Consider the following 18,199-nt stretch of genomic DNA (forward strand, 5'->3'; position numbering starts at 1 on the left):
AAACATAAAAGGCAAACCATGTTGCCGACGACTCACTTCTTAGCCCCGCACAGGCACAGTATGCAGGGATAAGAAGCGAGTCGGGGGGCAAAACGGTTTGCCTCCCAGCCACCTCCTTGGGGCCTTCAGAGGCCCGGCAAGGCCCAGCAGGGCTGTGGGAAGGCCCAGCGCCATGGCACCAGGCCTACCCACTGCCTTGGGGCTCTTGGAAACCCAGGAAGGACAAGTGCAGCAGCAGGAAGACATGACGCCACGGCCACGGGCCTTCCCATCGCTTTGGGGCCCGCTGCGGCTCAGCCCAGCAGTCCACTGTGGCACGGGGCTGCCCAACTCGTGGCGGCGTAGGGCAACTCAATCTGGCGCCCGCTGCTAAAGCCTGTTGTATTATGTCACAATGGGCTCTGGCGCTAGTTTTGAATAATCCTGCGAATTACGATGTTAAAATTTAAGTCTCTTGAATGTTTCCATTTCAAGAGCATCAAAATCTCACGTTGTGTGCCTTTTCCGTTGCCTTTTTTGCCACCAATTTCTTCAGGTCAAGTGCTGATACTTGGGCATGTTCAATTGAGAGAGTTGCGAAGCCAACTAGTCTCTTTTGCAGCGTTGTTGAACGTACGTATGTTTTTATAAGTTTGAGCTTTGAGAAACTGCATTCCCCACTTGCCGCTGACACTGGAAGTGTGAGAAGGATCCTTAGAGCAACAGATGAAGCACGCTATCCAGGAGTTTTTGCTGCAGTATGAATAAAAGTGCTCCTTGTGGTGGCATAGACTTGGGGAGACTTTGAAATATTGCTGTAAGTTCACAGCACAGATCTCCAGCATCAATATCTGTTTCCATTGTTCATCAGTGATTTTTCCAAATTCTTGCGGGTTTTAAGTATGTCTTCAGTAAATTTTTTATTGATGCTGTATGTATCTTACAGGAAGCCAAGTAGGGGATTATATTGTTGTAGCCGTTGGAATCTCTCTTCAACAGACTGTATGGCCATGTCTAAGACAGCACAATAGAAACCTACTTTGAATTTCTGCTTTGGATCTTGCTTTGCCTCTTCTTACTCAAACTGCTCTTTCCTTCTCCTTTTTCTAACTTGTTCTGTCTCGAAGTCTGGTAGTATTCCAAGCTCCTTTGCAATCTCAGAAGGATCTATCAAAACTTAGTGAAAACCCTCATCACACCTGATGGTCTGTTGAGAGGACTATTCCCGCTACCCTGCTGGGGGGCGGGGGTGCTCAATAGGTTTTCTCCCCCACTCCTGCCCTGTTTGCCGACTTATAACCCCAGGAGGCAGAGCACAGTGGCAGGCACCAATGGGGCTTGTGCAAGTGATAGGGGGTGCAGAGAAGATGTTATGATTAATTCTATTCTATAGCAATGTTGTAGTATTTATTTCAAAACAAAAATATACGTTGTCAGTTGCTTTTTAAAAAGAAGCTAATCAGTATAAAACTGCCCCTCACGTCAGTTCTGCGCCCCTCTGAGGTCTGTGCCCCAGGTGGCCGCCTAGCTGGCCTAATGGTAGCACCGGCCCTGCCAACTAGCAAACGTTTTCTGCAGGACTATTTTCTCAGTCTGGAGAGTTGGAGAAGTATAGCCATAGGACTCCTTTTTGGAAAAAAAAACAGCAGCCTGTTTAAAGAAAGCTTCAGGAAAACGCCCTTTCAGCCTGCGGAAGCAGCGGCCTGCTTCCGCTCGGAGCAGAGGGCACTGCGGTGGCTGGATCCACAGCCTTGGTGGGGAAGGTGGCTGGGAATCTGGGCCGGGGGGGGCCGCCTGCTGGGCCCTTCGGCCAACCCCACGGGACCACCACCACCCCCGCTTTAGAGGGCTCTTAAGGGAGGAGCAGGCAACGGCAAAGGGAAGAGGCAGGCAAGATTCAAAGAAGGAAGGAAGGAAGGAAGAGCTTCTTCCAGCAACCAGATCTCAGCTCCTGAAACAGCTCTAGCGAGAGCCCCGAACAAGAGAAGTGTTTGGAAAAGATCAGGATGGCCCATTTGAGAGGAACGTCTTAGGCTCTCTCGGAGGACCAGATGCTGAGAAGGAAATACGCCCCCCCCCCCTAACTTCTGGCTCATGAACGTCCTTCAGGGACGCCTCCAGCCAAACACACAGGATGCTGTCTTCTGTGGAGTCTGCCCCCTGTCCTTGTCGACCAGGGGCCACGGTGCCCCTGGCAGCAGCTCTCAAGGTCTCAGGTGGTCCGTCACGTTTTTTTAAACTGGAGTTGTCACTGGAGATTGAATCTGGGACCTTCGGCACGGGAGTCGGGTGCTCTACTCCCGAGCCCTATAGGACAGCGTGAGGCCGAGCCCGCAGAGCCCGGCTTGGACCTTGGCAGGGCTCCTTTGGGGCCAGGGAGGACCCCAGAATGCCCAGTGGTGACCCTTGGCTGCTCCCGTGCCCTCCCCGCTTCCTCCCGGCACACCACCTTGAAGACATTCTTGGCCCAGGTGCGGAAGGACTCCTCCTGGGCGCACAGCTCGTCCCCCTCGCCCATGGGCAGGATCCGCTCGCCTCCCAGCTCCTCCAGGCGTGTGTCCACAGCATGGGCAAAGGCGCAGAAATGCGGGTAGGCACGAGAGCCAAGCCCAAAGACAGAGAACCTGGAAAGAAGGGTGGGGTGAGCGCGGGAGGAGGAGGTCCCCCTCCCCTCAGCAGTGAGAGAGCAGGCGACAACACAAGAAGACAGACAAAATGAGCAAAACACCTATTAAGATGCAGCCTCTCTTTTAAGCCACCGTGGCCTCTCCCTCCAAAGTGCAGGCAGAAACGTCAGCCCAGATCAGAGGGCCCCTCCTGCTCCACTTCAATGCTGCCCGATGTGGCCACAGAACGGTTTGTGACCTCAGCTTCCCGCTACCTTATCAGGGCAGTCTGTGCTTTGCTTTGCTTTGCTCCACCTTGGGGGGGGGGGCTCCTTTCCAGAACAGCCACGTTCGGCAACACCTCTATATTTAGATATCATGTATCTCCAGCTAACTACGGAACAAAGTCCCTTGATGAAGATAAATGAATCACACGCACCAGGAAACAGCCACGTCACCAGAGGGCTTCCCTTTCCCACCATTCTGAGCAAGCCAGTTTAGGGAGGCGGTACAAGAAGGTGGCGAGACAAAGAAAGATTGGGAGCTGGGAGGAATGGAAAGATCCTGGCGGGACGTTGCCCAGGAGGACTGCCAGCGGCCACAGCCCAGTGCCCTGCAGTGCTGGCATCAGACCAGCGAGGGCTCATCGGGTTCAACATCCTCCTTGGCACAGTTGCAGTGGCCAACTGGTTGCCCCAGAGGGCAGAGAGGCCGAGGCCTTCCCTGATGCCGCCTCCTGGCCCTGCAGACTGACAGCGGCTCCCCAGGGCCTCAGGCAGGGGCCTTCCCCATCGCCCACCACCTGATCCAGCAAGACTATTTGTCACTTCTAAAGAAGCTGCTCTGGCTACCAGCCCACTTTGGGGCACAATGTGATAGATAGTCTTGGGCCAGGGTATCCAACGCACCCCCTCCCCCTGCACCACCCTGCCCAGCAGTGAAGATCAAGAGCAGGAGGCCTGTTCTCCGCCCCCCTGCCTTCGAAGGGAGGTGGACGGTGACCAGAGGGAGGGACCTTGATTCCGGAAACCCCAACCACAGCGATGTGCCTGGGGCACTGACTGAGGAGCTTTTAGGTGCCAGCGGAAAGCGCCTGCATTCACCCAGGCTTGCGGCTGCCAGAAACTGTTTTAATGGCTGACTCTTCGTGATGTTTTCATGGTAATGACCCCTGCCGTGCTGGGGGTTTCAAGGCAAGGGACGACCAGAGGTGGTTGGCCCTTGCCTGCCTCTGCACTGGCCGGCCCTGGTCTTCCTGGGAGGTCTCCCCTGCAATTGCTATCCTAAGGCCGACCCTGCCTGGCTTCTGACCAGACTGGGCTTGCCGGGGCTATCTAGGCCAGGGAGGCCCTCGCTTACTATGCCTTAAAAGCCTCCAGCGCAGGAAATCTGCTCCAGCCGTGATCCACAGTTGCTCTGTTGCCACTAGATTAGCTACACTTCTGAGCTTTGTTGCAGGGGAGGGGGCTGCGTCAGATGTGGGGGGTGGGGGGTGTCAGAGAAGGCACTGCAGGCCGGCCTTCTAGTTGGAGCAGGGGACTTGAGAAGGGGGACCGGAAGACAATTCTGGGCTGAGCCCCGCGCCTGTTCCTTGCCTGGCCCACCTAATCTTGGGAGGGGTTTTCCTGCCTGCCTTGGCCCAAGCCCTCCAGAGGCCACACAAAGGCAGCCTGCAGGAAATGCCACAGGGGGCCACGGCAGAGGCTCCTGCTGTGGGCGGTTGCCAAGAAAAGCCACAGAAGAGAAGACTCGGGCCACCCATTCCGTGCCACTCAGCTACACACACAGGGACTGCTAAGCAGCCTCCTCCTCGCCTCGCCCGGTTTTCTGCCCGAAAAGCTGGCTCACCGTCCGCTGTGCCCTCTGCCCCGCAGGGGTTCTCTGCGCACGGCAGAGGTGTTCCAGTCCCCCTGCCTCCCGCGAAGCCAACAGCCCAGGCCTCCCAGCCCACAGACCCGACTGCATGCCCCTCCCTCCCCCCAGCCATCATACCGAAGGGTGCCCAGGGCCCCCGCACTGTCCGTGTTGCTGGACTCTTTGCGCCTCCGCCTCCACACAGCCACACACGGGTCAGATTGTGAGATGCTGTTGAAGCGCATCTTATAGCTCCTGCAGGCAAGAGAGAAAGAGGAGGTGAGAGGTGGGCTGCGGACTGGCGATCGGCGGCGGCGGCTGCTCCGAGAGGCCTGCGCTTGTTTCCAGACCAACTCCCCCGTGAAGGCCATGCTGGCCATTCTAGAAAAGGGAGGGGGAGGGGCCCTGCCTGATGACGTTTCCCAGGACCTGCGCACCTCCAAGACCCACAAAGGCTTTCCAGGCTGTAACTCCCTTCATCTGATCCGAGCAGGAACGGGAGCCGATTCCTTTCATCCCAGTCTTTTATTAAAAGGCGCAGCTCCCCATTTCCACATATATCTGAGGAAGGGAGCTTTGACAAGTTTAGACCCGGGGAAATCTTGCCGGCCTTGAAGGTGCTGCTGGACTTGAACCTTGCTCATCGACTGCAGACTGACACGGCTGCTCGTCTGAAACTACCCAAGACCTGGTTCTCATCTAAAAACGTGGCAGCTAATTTCTCCGGTGATTCTGTTTGTTGTACGTAACTACCTCCTGAGGCTCTCCTGTCTTCGACACCTTCCTTCGGCCCATGCCCCCTGGGGTGGATCAGGCCTCCATGAACTGACGGACCCCGCTCTGCCTACCCCTTGATCTTATCCTGGCACCCAAAGGGGCCGGTCCACTTCCCTGCCTCAGGGTACTGCTGGTTACTGGGACAGCCGCCGAACCTCCCTCTGGCGTCACCAGGAACCTGCCCATGGGCCTCCCAGGAATCTTTGGGGCTCTGCTGGAGAATTGGCAATTTGCCGTTTTATCACTTTTATCCTCCTCAGGAATTTTCGGGGGACCCTCCCAGCATTTCCAAGCAGTTTGGGGGAACTATGTGGCACAGAAGGCGTTCACTCCTTTAACAGTCAAAAGGATTTATTTAAACCTCACAACTATACACAGGCACCTCAGAAGTGAATGGAAGAAATAAAATAACATTGACCAAAAGGCTTCATCTCTCTCCCTCCCCTACACCCACGCCCCCTCTAGGTGCTGTGTAGGGCAGGCCCATCACTGTGTTACTTGGAGGTAAGCTGGACAAACATCTCCCTTCAGAACGGCCTCCCTCTCTCTCCAGCCCCCACCAACCGACTCTCTGCCATCTCCCTTTCCCCTCCGGAACGGGCCCTGCCAGCCTCCCACAGCCTCCTGGGCAGACCTCCTCAGCCCCTGGACGGATCGCCTGCCCTCTCAAGGGAGTCACCCTCAGATCACTGCAGAGGAACGGGGGGGGGGGGGGAGTTGCGGAGGAGATTAGGACACGGCCTGCCTCAGTCTCCTCCCCTCCAGCCCACAGAAAGTTGCACGCACACACACACACACACACACACACAGAGGCGTTTCTCTACACCCCCTCCCCAAACGCTGCTTAATTGAGCCCTCCTCAGTTACCCCCTCCTAAGCCCACTGGCACCAATGAACTTCGCCCAGTGTCAGCACCAGGTGTGGCCCCCGGCGTCAAACCCAAATCATGCTGATACAGGGTATTGGTGGGGGAAGTCCTAGAACGCCAATATTTGTCTCAGATGGTTGTTCTAGTTCCTTTAAGCTTTTGCAGATTTCATTCTCAAACACTTCTAACTCTTGGTTGTTGGGGGTTTTCCGGGCTGTATTGCAGCCCGGAAAACCCCCAACCAACCATCGTTCTCCGGCCGTGAAAGCCTTCGACAATACTTCTAACTCTTCTTTCAATATACACGCAATACACTGCTCGCACTCCGCTTCCCATCACTAATTTCAAAGCATTCTGTTATATTCTTGGCCACCCTTTTTCTCAAAGTAAATTTATTATTTATACCAACCATTTCCTGAGAAATAGAAAGGCATGCAATATTAAGCACACAAAAGTATGTCAATCAGATTAAACTCTTTTTAATCAATTCTTTAATTTCCTACGTGTTCAACACATCCAATCCATTTTTAAATTCTAGTTCTAAACAGGACATGTTGCTCACACAATCAGACCAGTTTCTAAGTGCCTGTGATGCCTCTACATCGGAACAAGTAAATTCCACCTATTCTTCCTGCCATAAAGCGAAGTCAATTCGGATATCCAATCCAAACTCTATTTTACAGATATGAGACACACAACCTCCACAGAATCCAGAAGCTTGATTGTGCAATCTCCCCTCCAGCTTTTCCAGCTAACGTATTCCAGAAGCATTCTTACCGCTTCCGTTTTTACACCCAAGGAAGTACAGACAGAGACTGACAAAGGCAGGCTGGACCACTGCAGGGCAGCCCCCGGAGAGTGGCCGAGCACCACCGGTGGTTGTCATCTACAGCTCCCTGCACAAAGCCCTCTGGTGCATCAGCAAGCCCCTCTAGGCCCCTGGGGAAGGGGGCTTGGCTGGTTTGCCTTCTTTGCTTGCCTAAGACATAGAGGCATGAATATGCAACAGGCCACCTAACAGAGACACAAACTCAGGAGCCAGACCCTGAGATTAGTCCCGATGCCAGTACTGGCCCTGTGTCCACTCTAGCAACACTCACCCAGGCCTTGCTTTGTCAGCCGACCCCCAGGGACTCACCCCCAGCTCATCCCTGACCCCACGTGAGAAATGCCGCCTCCTGCAGGCAACGTCCTTTAGACTGCCTGTACAGGACAAACTGGTCACCCCCTGGGCGGAATCTTAAAGGGGCTTCCCTGGGGCAGGGAGGGGGAAGTGCCTGTTTCTGATACCAGAGGACGTGCTGGAAGGAAGCAGGAAAGGGGGGGGAGCAAGTTGGCTGGTGATCCTTGGAGGGGGAAGAAGCTGCAGGGAGGGGGGAGAACAGAAGGGAAGACAGTGGATGGCCAAGACAGGGGCAGCTGGCGTGAAGCAGCCAGCCCCACAAGCACAGGCAGGGGGAGCCTTCCGTGCAGCCAGAGGAGTGCGGCATGGCAGCTGGAGGCTGGAAGTACTTGGGACTGAGGCTCACTGACAGGGACCGTAATCGCTGTGCAGGCTAGTTAGTGAGTTGATTGGTTAACTATAAAGACACACTTGCCCACAGTGGGTGGCCAGTCTGCCGCTGCCCTTGCAACGAATGGAGCCTCTAAAGCTGGAGCTGGGCTGGGGGGCGGGAGGGGGGCAGGCAGCCACCTTCGCAGCCATGCATGCCTCTCCAGGCTGCCTGATGGCTCCTCCGAGTCTTCCCACCCGCCCCCCCTCCCCACCCTCAAAAGGTCTGTGGGCTGGAAGCAGCTGCACATGGCACTGGACATGGCTGGAGTCTGAGCCGCAGAGGGCAACTGAGATCTCCCCTGACTCTACTTTCGCACAAGCTTATCCCAGGCCAGGCTGGCTGCTGGGCTCCCGCTGCTCCTTCCCTCCCTGCCCGTTTGCGAGCACAAGAGCGTTTAACTGGGCCGCAGAACACCCCAGGGCTTTCTTTTGCATGTCCCGCAATGGCTGCCTCAGGACTGTCCGAGGCTCAGCAGCTGAGGCAGGAGGGAGAGAAAATAAAGAGAAAAGCCAAAGCGGGTGGGGGCGGGGGCGAGGGGGCAGGAGGGGCGCCACTCACTTGCACTGCTCCGGTTGGGGGCTGCCCAGGAAAGGACAGGACATCTCCATCAAGGCGTTGGCAAAATTCTGGGAAGACAGACAAGGAGGCGGAATGAGGACGGAGCGTATCCTTCCAGCAGAGACACCGGCACCGACCCCCGCATCCACGCTGCTGCCCTGGAAGCCGGACCCCTCGGGGCCCAAATGCCAGAATTCCCTGCTTTGTGGGCAGGGAGGGGGGCATGCAGTGCATGCTCAGAGACGCCACTCTTGCCGCACATATTCCAGGGCCACTGCATAGAGAAGTTGCTTGACATCACTCCATGTGGCTGCTAGCGCCCCCCCTCCCATTGCCACATGAGTCCAGATGCCCTCTCCCCACCCAAAGCTCACAGGGGACAGAGAGACGCTCACTGCCACGCACCCTCACCTGCCCGTTCTCGGGGGGATCCCCACTTCCAAAGGTGCTGGTCACCACCAGGACCAGAGTCTCGTGCTCAAGGGAAACCACATCATAGTCATCCATGCACAGCACCTGTGGGGAGGAGCAGGGAGGTTTCAGGCCTGGCAGCCCTGAAAGGAAAAGCGGGAGCCCCTTGATGTTCCACTGGCAACACGCATCCAGCCCGGCTGCAAGGAGGCCACCTTCCCCGGGAGCCCCTCTTCATTCCTCCCCAGGGTGGCTAAAGGGTCAAAGGCCATTCTCTGCTGTCCGGTCTACGAAGATCTTTATCTGACACCGTGAAACCCACCCCTCCACTAGAGGAGGCAAGCCAGGCAATTACAAAAGACCGGGACTGGCTGGTTCCGGGCGCCCAGTCAGGGAGCGCCCTCCCTTCGACCCTCTATATGGGCAGAGAAGGGGCAGCTCCGGGCTCCAGAGCAAGACTTGCTCACCTACCCAGGTGTATTTTTCTTTGTTTTCGCAGTCATTTGAAGATACTATTTTGCTTTATTTTTAGGGTGTGCGTATGCACACATTTAATTCTACCCACTGCCTTTTGACTAGTAAGTTGAGCCTGTGTTGGCTGAGAGCCACACACAATCCTATGCGCACGCTCATCGAGGAGGGAGCCCCAAAGAACGCAGCAGGGTTTTCTTCGGAGTCGGCCGGCTTCTTGCCCGCCTCCCAAGCGTTTCCCTCCAGCGTGAGCGCCAACGTTCAGCTGGGGGGAATCCCACCGCAGGGCTGCGCCTGCGCATCTGCCCTCCCCTCAGTCAGTCATGGCAACATCGTTTACCAGCTGATTTAGGACATTCATTATGCCCCCTCTCCAGAGAACTGCGGGAAGAGGCTCTTAGCTAAAACCAAACCAGCCATTTAAAACAAGCCAGGAGAATTTTTAAAAACTCAACACAAAACTACACTCTGCAGCCTGAAAGGATGTTCACAGAACAGCAGCTAAGGTTGCCAGCTCCAGGTTGGGAAATTCCTGGAGATTTGAGGGGTGGAGTCTGGGGAGGGGGGGATTTGGAGAAGGGAGGGGCCTCATCTGGGTATAATGCTATAGAGTCCACCCTCCACAGCAGCCGGTTTCTCCAGGGGAACTGATCTCTGTGACCAGGAGATCAGCTGGCAACCTCACAGCCCTCAGGCTGGACCACCCTAACAAACCACTGAAAAAGATGGACGCCTCAGTGAGAAGCCTGGGCCTAAGAAAAGGGTTGGGCCTGGTGCCTGAAGGAGAGGAAAGGAGGCCTCAGCAAGCCTCAAAGGGGAGGGCACTCCTAAGGCCAGAGGAAGACCCAGCAGCTCCCCCGCCCCGCCCCGCCCCAACTCAGCTTCTCGAGGAGGGCAGCTTCCCCTCCCCCCTCAGGACAGGGGGCCTTCCGCTATGCCTTGAATCCTCAAGCACCTTCTCCAAGGCCTCTGCCTTGTCTGGACTGTGCGTCAGTCTACTGGCTCTCATCTGTCCCAATACCTTCTCCAGGCACCTATTCGAGATGCCACAGGCAGTGAAGGTGGCGCAGAGCTGGGTGGCAGCCGCATATTGGTGGCACCTCACTGTAATCCCCCCCCCCAAACACAGATCTTTGCAAGTGCGCAGAAGAAAGCCCTGAGCCCAGCAGCCCCTTGCAGCCGAACAGCCCCTGGGCAGAGGGGAGGAAGGGGTCCCTCAGCCGTCTCTCAGCTCGCTGGCTGGACTCAGTTAAGGGACAGAAGCATCGTTCGGCTTTGACTTCAGCGATGGAGGGTTCTGGGCATGATTTGCCATATCATGTTTTGGTTTAACTTTAAGAGGGAAAGTTGTTTTATAGTTAAATATGGGTAATAATTATTTCAAACCTTTATATGGGTTCAGTTTTTGTGCAGGGAAGTCTAAAGAATGTATTTTCAAAATGATCGGGGAGTCAAAATGTTACCTATTTCTCTCCCACCCATCCTCAAGGCAGCATATAACATTATTGAAATAGTAAAAAAACATTTCTATAAAATTATATAGGAACAGCGACAGCCAATGAATAAGGCAGCAGCCAGAGCTCAGTTCTATCCGTCTCTGTCGCATGCCACAGAAGCACACCAGGCACCTGAAGCAGCCGTGGCCTGGTACCTCAAGGCCTCGAACACGTGTGCCAGAGACAGGCCAGGCCAGGCTCCGAGGAGAGCCTGCAGGCACCCGGGCCCTGCTCCTGCCCCACCTTGGGATCAAAGGCAAACTTGAAGAGCTGCTCCAGGCTCTGGGCGTAGGCTCGGGACTTGCCCGTCTCAGTGGCATACAGGATGGTGGCCTTGACACGGCGGGCCATGACGTGGCCCATCAGCTTAGCTGTAATCTTGACTGCACTGCAGAAGAGGGGGAAGAGAAACAGGGAAGCACGCCCAAACTCTCCTCCCTGACCACTGGCCTCTTTGAGGACCCTGCCCTGCCCTTTCTGCTCCACTGCCCCTTAAGCCTGGGCCCGCACCCACCTCCTTCCACCCACCCACCCCAATTTCATTGCACCTTCCTATAAGGAGCAGAGGTTGCCTTGCTCTCTCTTTTGGGGCATCAGGTGCCTCCTGTGCCCCTCCTTCCCACAGTTGTGCCCATAAGCATTGGACCAGCTTGGGTGCGTGTGGATAAAAGGGCAGCCTTCGTGGCCTCCGAGTTGCAGAGGAGAGCTTGGCACCCGGTGAGCACCTGAGAGCATGGCCCCGAAAAAGAACGTGCAGAGGCCAGGTGGGCCCCTCCCCGGAGCCTTTACACAAGCCCTTAAAGCATCGCCCTACCCTCTGCCTCACGCACAGCCTCCTTCCCTGCGCCCAGCATCACCTACTTGGCTATCTCCTTGAAGGTCTTCTTCCGGGTGACTGTGGTTCCTCTCGGGACGTAGACCTTCCAAGCATCCGGCTGTGGGAACAGCAGATTTGTTTGTCTCTTTATCGTCCACCTTTCTCACCGAAACTCCAAGGAGATGACACAGTGTAAGTCAACATGACTGACATCTGGGGCATTCCATGGACATGCAATAGTGGGATGGATATGCTGGGAGCTGGGGGCAGTCTACACTGAAACCCCAACATGTGGGGCTTGACATAAGGAAAGGCACTCTGTACATGATCAGAGACATGCTCTTCTTTAATACAATGTTCTTGAAAGCCCAGTATTGAATCCAGTGCGGAGTCTCCAGCTGTTTCCCCATTGTGGTCGTGGAGTCACTGCGGCAGTGAAAGCAGAGGCCTCCACAGAGAGCAGTTCTCTGCTTTTCGTTCTCCTCCCCCTCCTGCTCATTCTGCCCCCCCCCACCCAGTAGCACTAGAGGGTTGTTTGACAGCTTTTAAAAGATCAGTGATGCTGCAGGCAGGAGTTCAGATCACAGGAGCTTTCAACGAGCATTGAGATTTCTCTAGCCCAAACTATCTGTGCTGTCATTATTATTGTCACATTGGATTACAGCAATGGCCTTCGTTTCAGGTGGGCAGTCGAGGAGCGAGACCCGGGTCCAGCAGCACCTTAAAGGCCCACAAGGTATACAAGATATATGAGCTTATGAAAGCCAAAGCTCCCCTCTCAAAATCTAGTCGGTCTTTGAGGTGCAGCTGGACTGCAGGCAGTGTCCTTGAAGACGGTCCAGAGACTTCCGTTAGTCCAGAACAAAGAAGCCGTTCGGGAAGGGGCAGCATGCAGCCCAGCCTTTGAAGGTCTGCCTCAGGCCTCAATTCCCAATGCCAGCGTCAGCCTCTGAAGCCTTACCGTACCAGCCTCGGGCCAGGGACCTGAACAGAAGGCCTGCCCCCACAGAATCCTGCCTGCGTCCCAGAGGTCTCTTTTAATGCCCTGCTTTGAGTTTCCCAACTTTCAAGACAAGGCAGGTGGATACAAAGGGCAGGGCCTTTTCAGTAGTTGCCCCTGACCAGACAATGCCCTTCACCTATCCCTGTGGCTGGCCCCATCTTCAAACTCCAGAAGGGTAGCTGTGTTAATTTACAGTCACACAATGAAAAAGAGATGCTCGCTGGCACCTTAAAGACTAACAGGACTTCTTCCAGCATGCTCCTTCATCAGTCAGGGAGAAAGGATCCAAGCCAATGCATAAAGAACTTTGAAAGTTGTCAAGAAAAAAAAATGCTGTACCGTGTGTATACACATGCTCCTGAATTAAAGTGAAATAAAACATTTTTTGCTTTCAGAATTTTGTAACACCTCTTGAGATAATCGGCAGTCCATCAGAATGTCACAAAGCCAGGCCTGAGAGTCACATTTATTGTGACTACTTGCTAGTTGTTTTTGGCTGCTGTGTCATAGAATCATAGAGTTAGAAGGGGCCTGTGGCAGAACGGGCGCTGGCTCTCAGTCCGAGCAACTGAGCCGCTGTCAATGGCCTGCTAGCCCCGCTATCCGCCTCCCACCGTCCCTGGTGGGCGTGGATCCCACTCTTCGTCGCTGCCACCACTCACCGAATTGTACACCGCCTGACTGAGGGGGCAGTGAGACCCCTCTGGCTGAATTTCCCTACTGGGAAGTGCATTCCCCACTCTTTGGGTGGGCCCTGGAGAATTGGCAACCCACCAAAGTCTGGCCTGATCAGTTCTCCTGGGCTCCCTCCCTCCTTGTAGCGTGCCAAGCGGGGGAGCTTACGTAGTCAGAGCACCACAAGGTCCTTTATATTCCAAAAAAGTATAATTTAATAACTATATACAGAGCACTATATACAAAGCAGGTAAAGGCACCACACATAGGGGTAGACCCCCCCGTTCAGAGCTCATAGGGCAGAAAATCAAACTGCAGAGAACCGCCGTCTGCTTTCCCTACCACACTGTTCCCTGCTCTGCCTTAAGGGAGGTGGTGGTCTGAGGGAAGGTTCCCCCCTTTCTTTCCTCTCTGCTGCCTCCCAGGCCCTCCGCACTTAGGGCCTAGGCAACCTGGGTCTCACCCAGCAGCAGGAGCCTTTCCTTCTTCAACCAAGAAGGAGCCTAACTGACCTTTTCCCCCTCAGGATCGGCTGAGTCTCTCCATTCCGGCCCCACCCCTTTTCCCCCCCGCCCTTTCTTGGCCTGGGGCAGCTGGGAGTTGTAGTCCAGGAAGAAGGGCATCCCACACCAAGACTCCTGCAGGCCCCTCCCTGGCCCCACAGCCCATTAAACCTCAGGGGGAACATTTCCTCCCGTTTCTTCAAAGACAGATTAACAGCAACTGGCACTCATTTCACCCTTGGTAACCATTTCGTTTCAGGGCCATACAGACCATCTAGTCCAACCCCCTTGCCCAGTGCGGGATCAGCCTAAAGCAGTGATAGCGAACCTTTTTGAGCCCGAGTGCCCAAACTGCAACACAAAACCAACATATTTATTTCGAAGTGTCAACACTGCAATTAAACCTGAATGCTGAGGTTTTAGTTAAGAAAAAACAACTCATACGGTTGTCCGAATTAAACATCTCTCTTTCTTTCTTTCTCTCTCTCTCTCTCACTCAGGAGCCACAAATGAAAATAAAGCAAGTGAAATCAAAGCAGCTTGCCCTCTTTTACACCAGCAGCTCAGCTTGCAGGCAGGCAGGCAGGCAGGCAGGCAGGCAGGCAGGCAGGCAGGCAGTCTCACTCACTCACTCACTCACTCACTCACTCACTCACTCACTCACCCAGGAGTCATGAATGAAAATAAAGCAAGTGAAATCAAAGCAGTTTGCCCTTCTTTACACCAGTAGCCCAGCTTGCAGTCAGTCAGTCTCTCTCTCTCTCTCACTCACTCACTCACTCACGAGTCATGAATGAAAATAAAGCAAGCGAAATCAAAGCAGTTTGCTCTTCTTTACACCAGCAGCCCAGCTTGCAAGCACTCTCTCTCTCTCTCTCTCTCACTCACTCACTCACTCACTCAGGAGCCATGAATGAAAATAAAGCAAGTGAAATCAAAGCAGTTTGCCCTTCTTTACACCAGCAGCCCGGTTTGCATTCAATCAGTGTCTCTATCTCACTCATTCACTCACTCAGGAGTCACAAATGAAAGTAAAGCAAGTGAAATCAAAGCTGCTTACTCTCCTTTACAAAGATGGCTCTAGCAGCCCGGCTGCTGCCTCAGCTTCCTGCTGCTAAAGAGACGGGCAGCAGGGAGGCAGCGTTGAGGAAAATGAATCACGTGGGCAGGGCCAAAACCCATGTGATCTCTGCTCAGAGCTACCGGAACCCCGTTCCAGGCGTTCCCTCTCCAAATGAGCCCTGGACCTAGCAATCTGGCGACTTGGCTCGCGTGCCCACAGAGAGGGCTCTGTGTGCCAGCTGTGGCATGCGTACCATAGGTTCACCATTGCTGGCCTAAAGCATCTCGGACAAATACTCATCCAGCCTCTTCTTGAAAACTGTCAGTGAGGGGGAGCTCACCACCTCCCTAGGCAGCTGATTCCACTTTTGAACTACTCTGACCGTGAAAAAGTTCTTCCTAATATCCAGCCGGTACCTTTGTGCATGTAGTTTTAGCCCACTGCTTCGCATCCTACCCTCTGCTGCCAACTGGAACAGCTCCTTGCCCTCCTCCAAATGACAGCCTTTCAAATATTTAAAGACAGCAATCATGTCCCCCCTCAACCTCCTCTTCTCCAAACTAAACATTCCCAAGGCCCTCAGCCTTTCCTCGTAGGGCTCAGTCTCCAGACCCCTGATCATTCTTGTCGCTCTCCTCTGCACCCTCTAGATTTTGTCCACATCCTTTTTGAAGTGAGGCCTCCAGAACTGCACACAGTACTCCAGGTGTGGCCTGACCAAGGCAGTATAGAGAGGGGCTATGACCTCCTGTGATTTCGACGCTATGGCCCCTTTGATACAACCCAGGATTGAATTCAATAGAAATTGTATTCAATAAAAATATTGAAAAGCGTCCTCCTGCCACCTCCCTCCAGCATTTTCCCCAAAACAGCGGGGCTGGCCTGGCTCTTCTCAAGTGCTAAGGGGCATACCTGGTACCAGAAGCGAGGGGAAAGGTGGTAGTTCACCATTTCTTGATGGAAGACGGGGGTGAGGCTGCCAGAGATGGGGGGCACGAGCCAGACCCAATCAGCTGGGCAACCCCCTCGCATGCGCTGCTCGTTCTCCAGGTGCTTCATGAAGGACTCAGTGGCAGCGTGGTGATCCACCATTGTTACCTTGGCAAGCTGGAACCAGACAGGGGAGTGTGTGTGTGTGTGCAATATCCCATATAAAGATCAGCAAGTCCCCGTTTCACCAATCGGTATGTGTGGTCCACTGAGAATATCCTGGCTCTTTCTTACAGGAAAGCAGGTACACCCTTGAAATCAATAGGGTGAGGAGGGTGAAGCTCTGTTTAGAATGCCCTTGTCAGCCAAGCCCAAAGCGCCAACAAGCCCAAAGCACAAAGTGACCACAGTGTACCCCTGCAGCCAGAGAATCCACTCCTTGCTTCCTCCAGACAAGCCTCAGACCCCAAAGCACCCCAGATGTCCATAGGGCTAACTTCTAAGTGTTCCACCAAACCGTAGGTCCTGCAGCTGCCCTCCTTCCAGACAGCCCCCTGCCCCATCCCCTCACCTGGAAACTATGCAGTACAGCCAAATTTATCTCCACAGCAGCCTTGTCCTTCCAAAGGGATAAGGTTGTCCGGGTGTCCAGTCCCATGCGCTGAGCCACCTCCTGCCACACACACACACATACACGCATGGGGAGGGGGGTTACAAAACCTCTGCTCTGCTTGCCTGATAAAGGATATGGGGGGGGAGGCTGAAAAGGTGTAGGCAGAACAAGAGAATCCGCCCCCCCCTCCCCTTCAGTTAGAACGTGCAGGATTCTGCAGCGTGCTTTGACGTGGGGGGAGTCGAAGTTGGCCTGATCCAGGACTGCCGACCTAAGGCAGGATGTGGTTGAGTCCACACAGTGGTAATGGAGAAGCACTCTGCACATGGCCAAGGGCTCTCTCTCCTTCCTTGCAACCTCCTGTTCTCCAGGGCATGTGCCAAGCTGTGTCAAGGAGGTCACACCACCTCTCATAGCCTAAAGAGGCAGCCAGACTTTGCTCACTTGCACATAATATTCTGTTTCATCAACTGCGCATTTTTAAATTACTTGTGGCTTAGCACTGAACAGCTGGAGACCGGTCCCTGGCAACTGGACAGAGGCTTCAGGGCACGCAGCACTGCGGGGGGGGGGGGCGGCAGTGCTGGAGGGGGGGGCGGGCATGGCTCCTGTCAACACCCAGATTAAGAGAAGGCCCTTCGATATACCTGCAAGATGTTATAGCGGTGGGGGTCGCAGAAGTTCCTCATGCCGATCTCGCTGCTCATGTACCAGCCGCTGAAGGGGGCTGCCGGGAAGTCCAGTCCCCCAATCTCCAGAAGCAGGTTGGAGACAGCAGGCAGCGCGTACCAGCGTAGGCCCAGCTCCCCGAACCATTCCAGCCTACAGCACAGATGGGAACATTGCTCGAGGAGCGGAAGGGGGCTCCGGAGGCCAGCCCAGGGCCTGGCAGCAATGCCCAGCACACCTCCGCCAGGGACAGCAGCTGCAGCTGGTTAGGCTGGGCAGCCTGGAGAGGGGGACCGGCCTCGGCTGCCTCTGACTCCTCCCGGCTCCTCCGGGCTCTCGGTCCCACTTGCTGGTGCTCCAGAGCACAACGACTCATACAAGGAGGGACACAGCGGTCCTTGTGACTGTCCCAAGGAGCACCCCTCCCCACTTGGGAGCTCCTGGGAGAAAACTGTGGTGCTTGCCAGAGGGCAGCCTTGCTGGATCAGATGCCTCCCCCCCGGAAGCCCAAAGAGGGGCAAGACCGGTGCCACAGCCTGCCCCTTCTGTGGCCCCCACTGCCCCCAGCAGATATCCCTGCTGTTTGCCGGGGCTGCCACCCCCCCTGCAGAGAGTGGGCTGGGGCGGCAAGGGCTCCCAGGGGTTCTGCTGGCTCGGCTCGCTGCCATGGAAGGAGCGCTCTGGGTGAGGACCCGCGCTTTTCTGAGCGCTCTCCTTGTACGCACGAGGGGTGGCTGATGGGCACCTCCAGGACCAGTTCAGGGGGCAGCGGGAAGAGCTCAGGGTCTTCATCAGGGAACTGCAGCAGCAGGGGGAGGACATCAAAGCGGGTGTAGGGAGGGGTCCAGCCGTACTGAACGCAGAGCTGGGAGAAGAAAGAAAAGGATTCGCTGGGCAGGAAATCCCACTGGAGCTAGGAGGCCTTCTCCTCCCTGCACGCGCACACGCACACACCCCCACCAGCCCTTGATCTGCAGGCAGGCAACCACGGATGGGGACGGGGGGGCAGCAGAGCCACTTTAGTTCAGCCTAAGATAAGGGAGGGGGGAGCTGCGTCCCTGAAAGCTGCCTGCAGATAGGACAAAAAGCGGGGGGGGGGGGAGGCCAAGGAAGACCCTTCAGTCTCCGCTCCGCTGACCCTCTCCCCCCCCCCCCCGTCCCACAAAGATCAGTCTCCAGCTGCATTTGGTGAGACAGCACAGCTCAGGGGCTGGAGCGGGTCTTGGGGTTTGCTCCTGCAGCCCTCTGAGCAGACTGGTGAAGCTCAGCAACTGATGCCCCATCGGCTCTGCCAGGGAGAAAGGCACTCACCCAGGCCAAGGGTTGCCAACCACCAGGTGGGGCCTGGAC

At 55.3% G+C, this 18,199-nt stretch overlaps 1 protein-coding gene across 2 annotated transcripts in view; it reads right to left on the reverse strand.

Moving 5' to 3' along the window:
- Window positions 1-18,199, reverse strand: part of NOS3 (nitric oxide synthase 3) — a 42,818-nt gene that overhangs the window by 17,186 nt on the left and 7,433 nt on the right. Inside the window, exons 7-16 of one of the 2 annotated variants that reach the window (XM_054991176.1) lie at window positions 17,575-17,714; window positions 16,828-17,002; window positions 16,139-16,240; window positions 15,550-15,744; window positions 11,438-11,511; window positions 10,820-10,964; window positions 8,610-8,714; window positions 8,199-8,266; window positions 4,578-4,694; window positions 2,429-2,603 (exon numbers count right to left, since the gene is read on the reverse strand). In XM_054991176.1, the coding sequence (XP_054847151.1) occupies window positions 2,429-2,603; window positions 4,578-4,694; window positions 8,199-8,266; window positions 8,610-8,714; window positions 10,820-10,964; window positions 11,438-11,511; window positions 15,550-15,744; window positions 16,139-16,240; window positions 16,828-17,002; window positions 17,575-17,714 (1,296 nt within the window). Of the gene's footprint in view, window positions 1-2,428; window positions 2,604-4,577; window positions 4,695-8,198; window positions 8,267-8,603; window positions 8,715-10,819; window positions 10,965-11,437; window positions 11,512-15,549; window positions 15,745-16,138; window positions 16,241-16,827; window positions 17,003-17,574; window positions 17,715-18,199 lie in introns of both variants that reach the window. The other variant, XM_054991174.1, reaches the window with a different exon arrangement.

Source organism: Eublepharis macularius, chromosome 11, assembly GCF_028583425.1.
Source record: "Eublepharis macularius isolate TG4126 chromosome 11, MPM_Emac_v1.0, whole genome shotgun sequence".
NCBI classification, from domain to species: domain Eukaryota; kingdom Metazoa; phylum Chordata; class Lepidosauria; order Squamata; family Eublepharidae; genus Eublepharis; species Eublepharis macularius.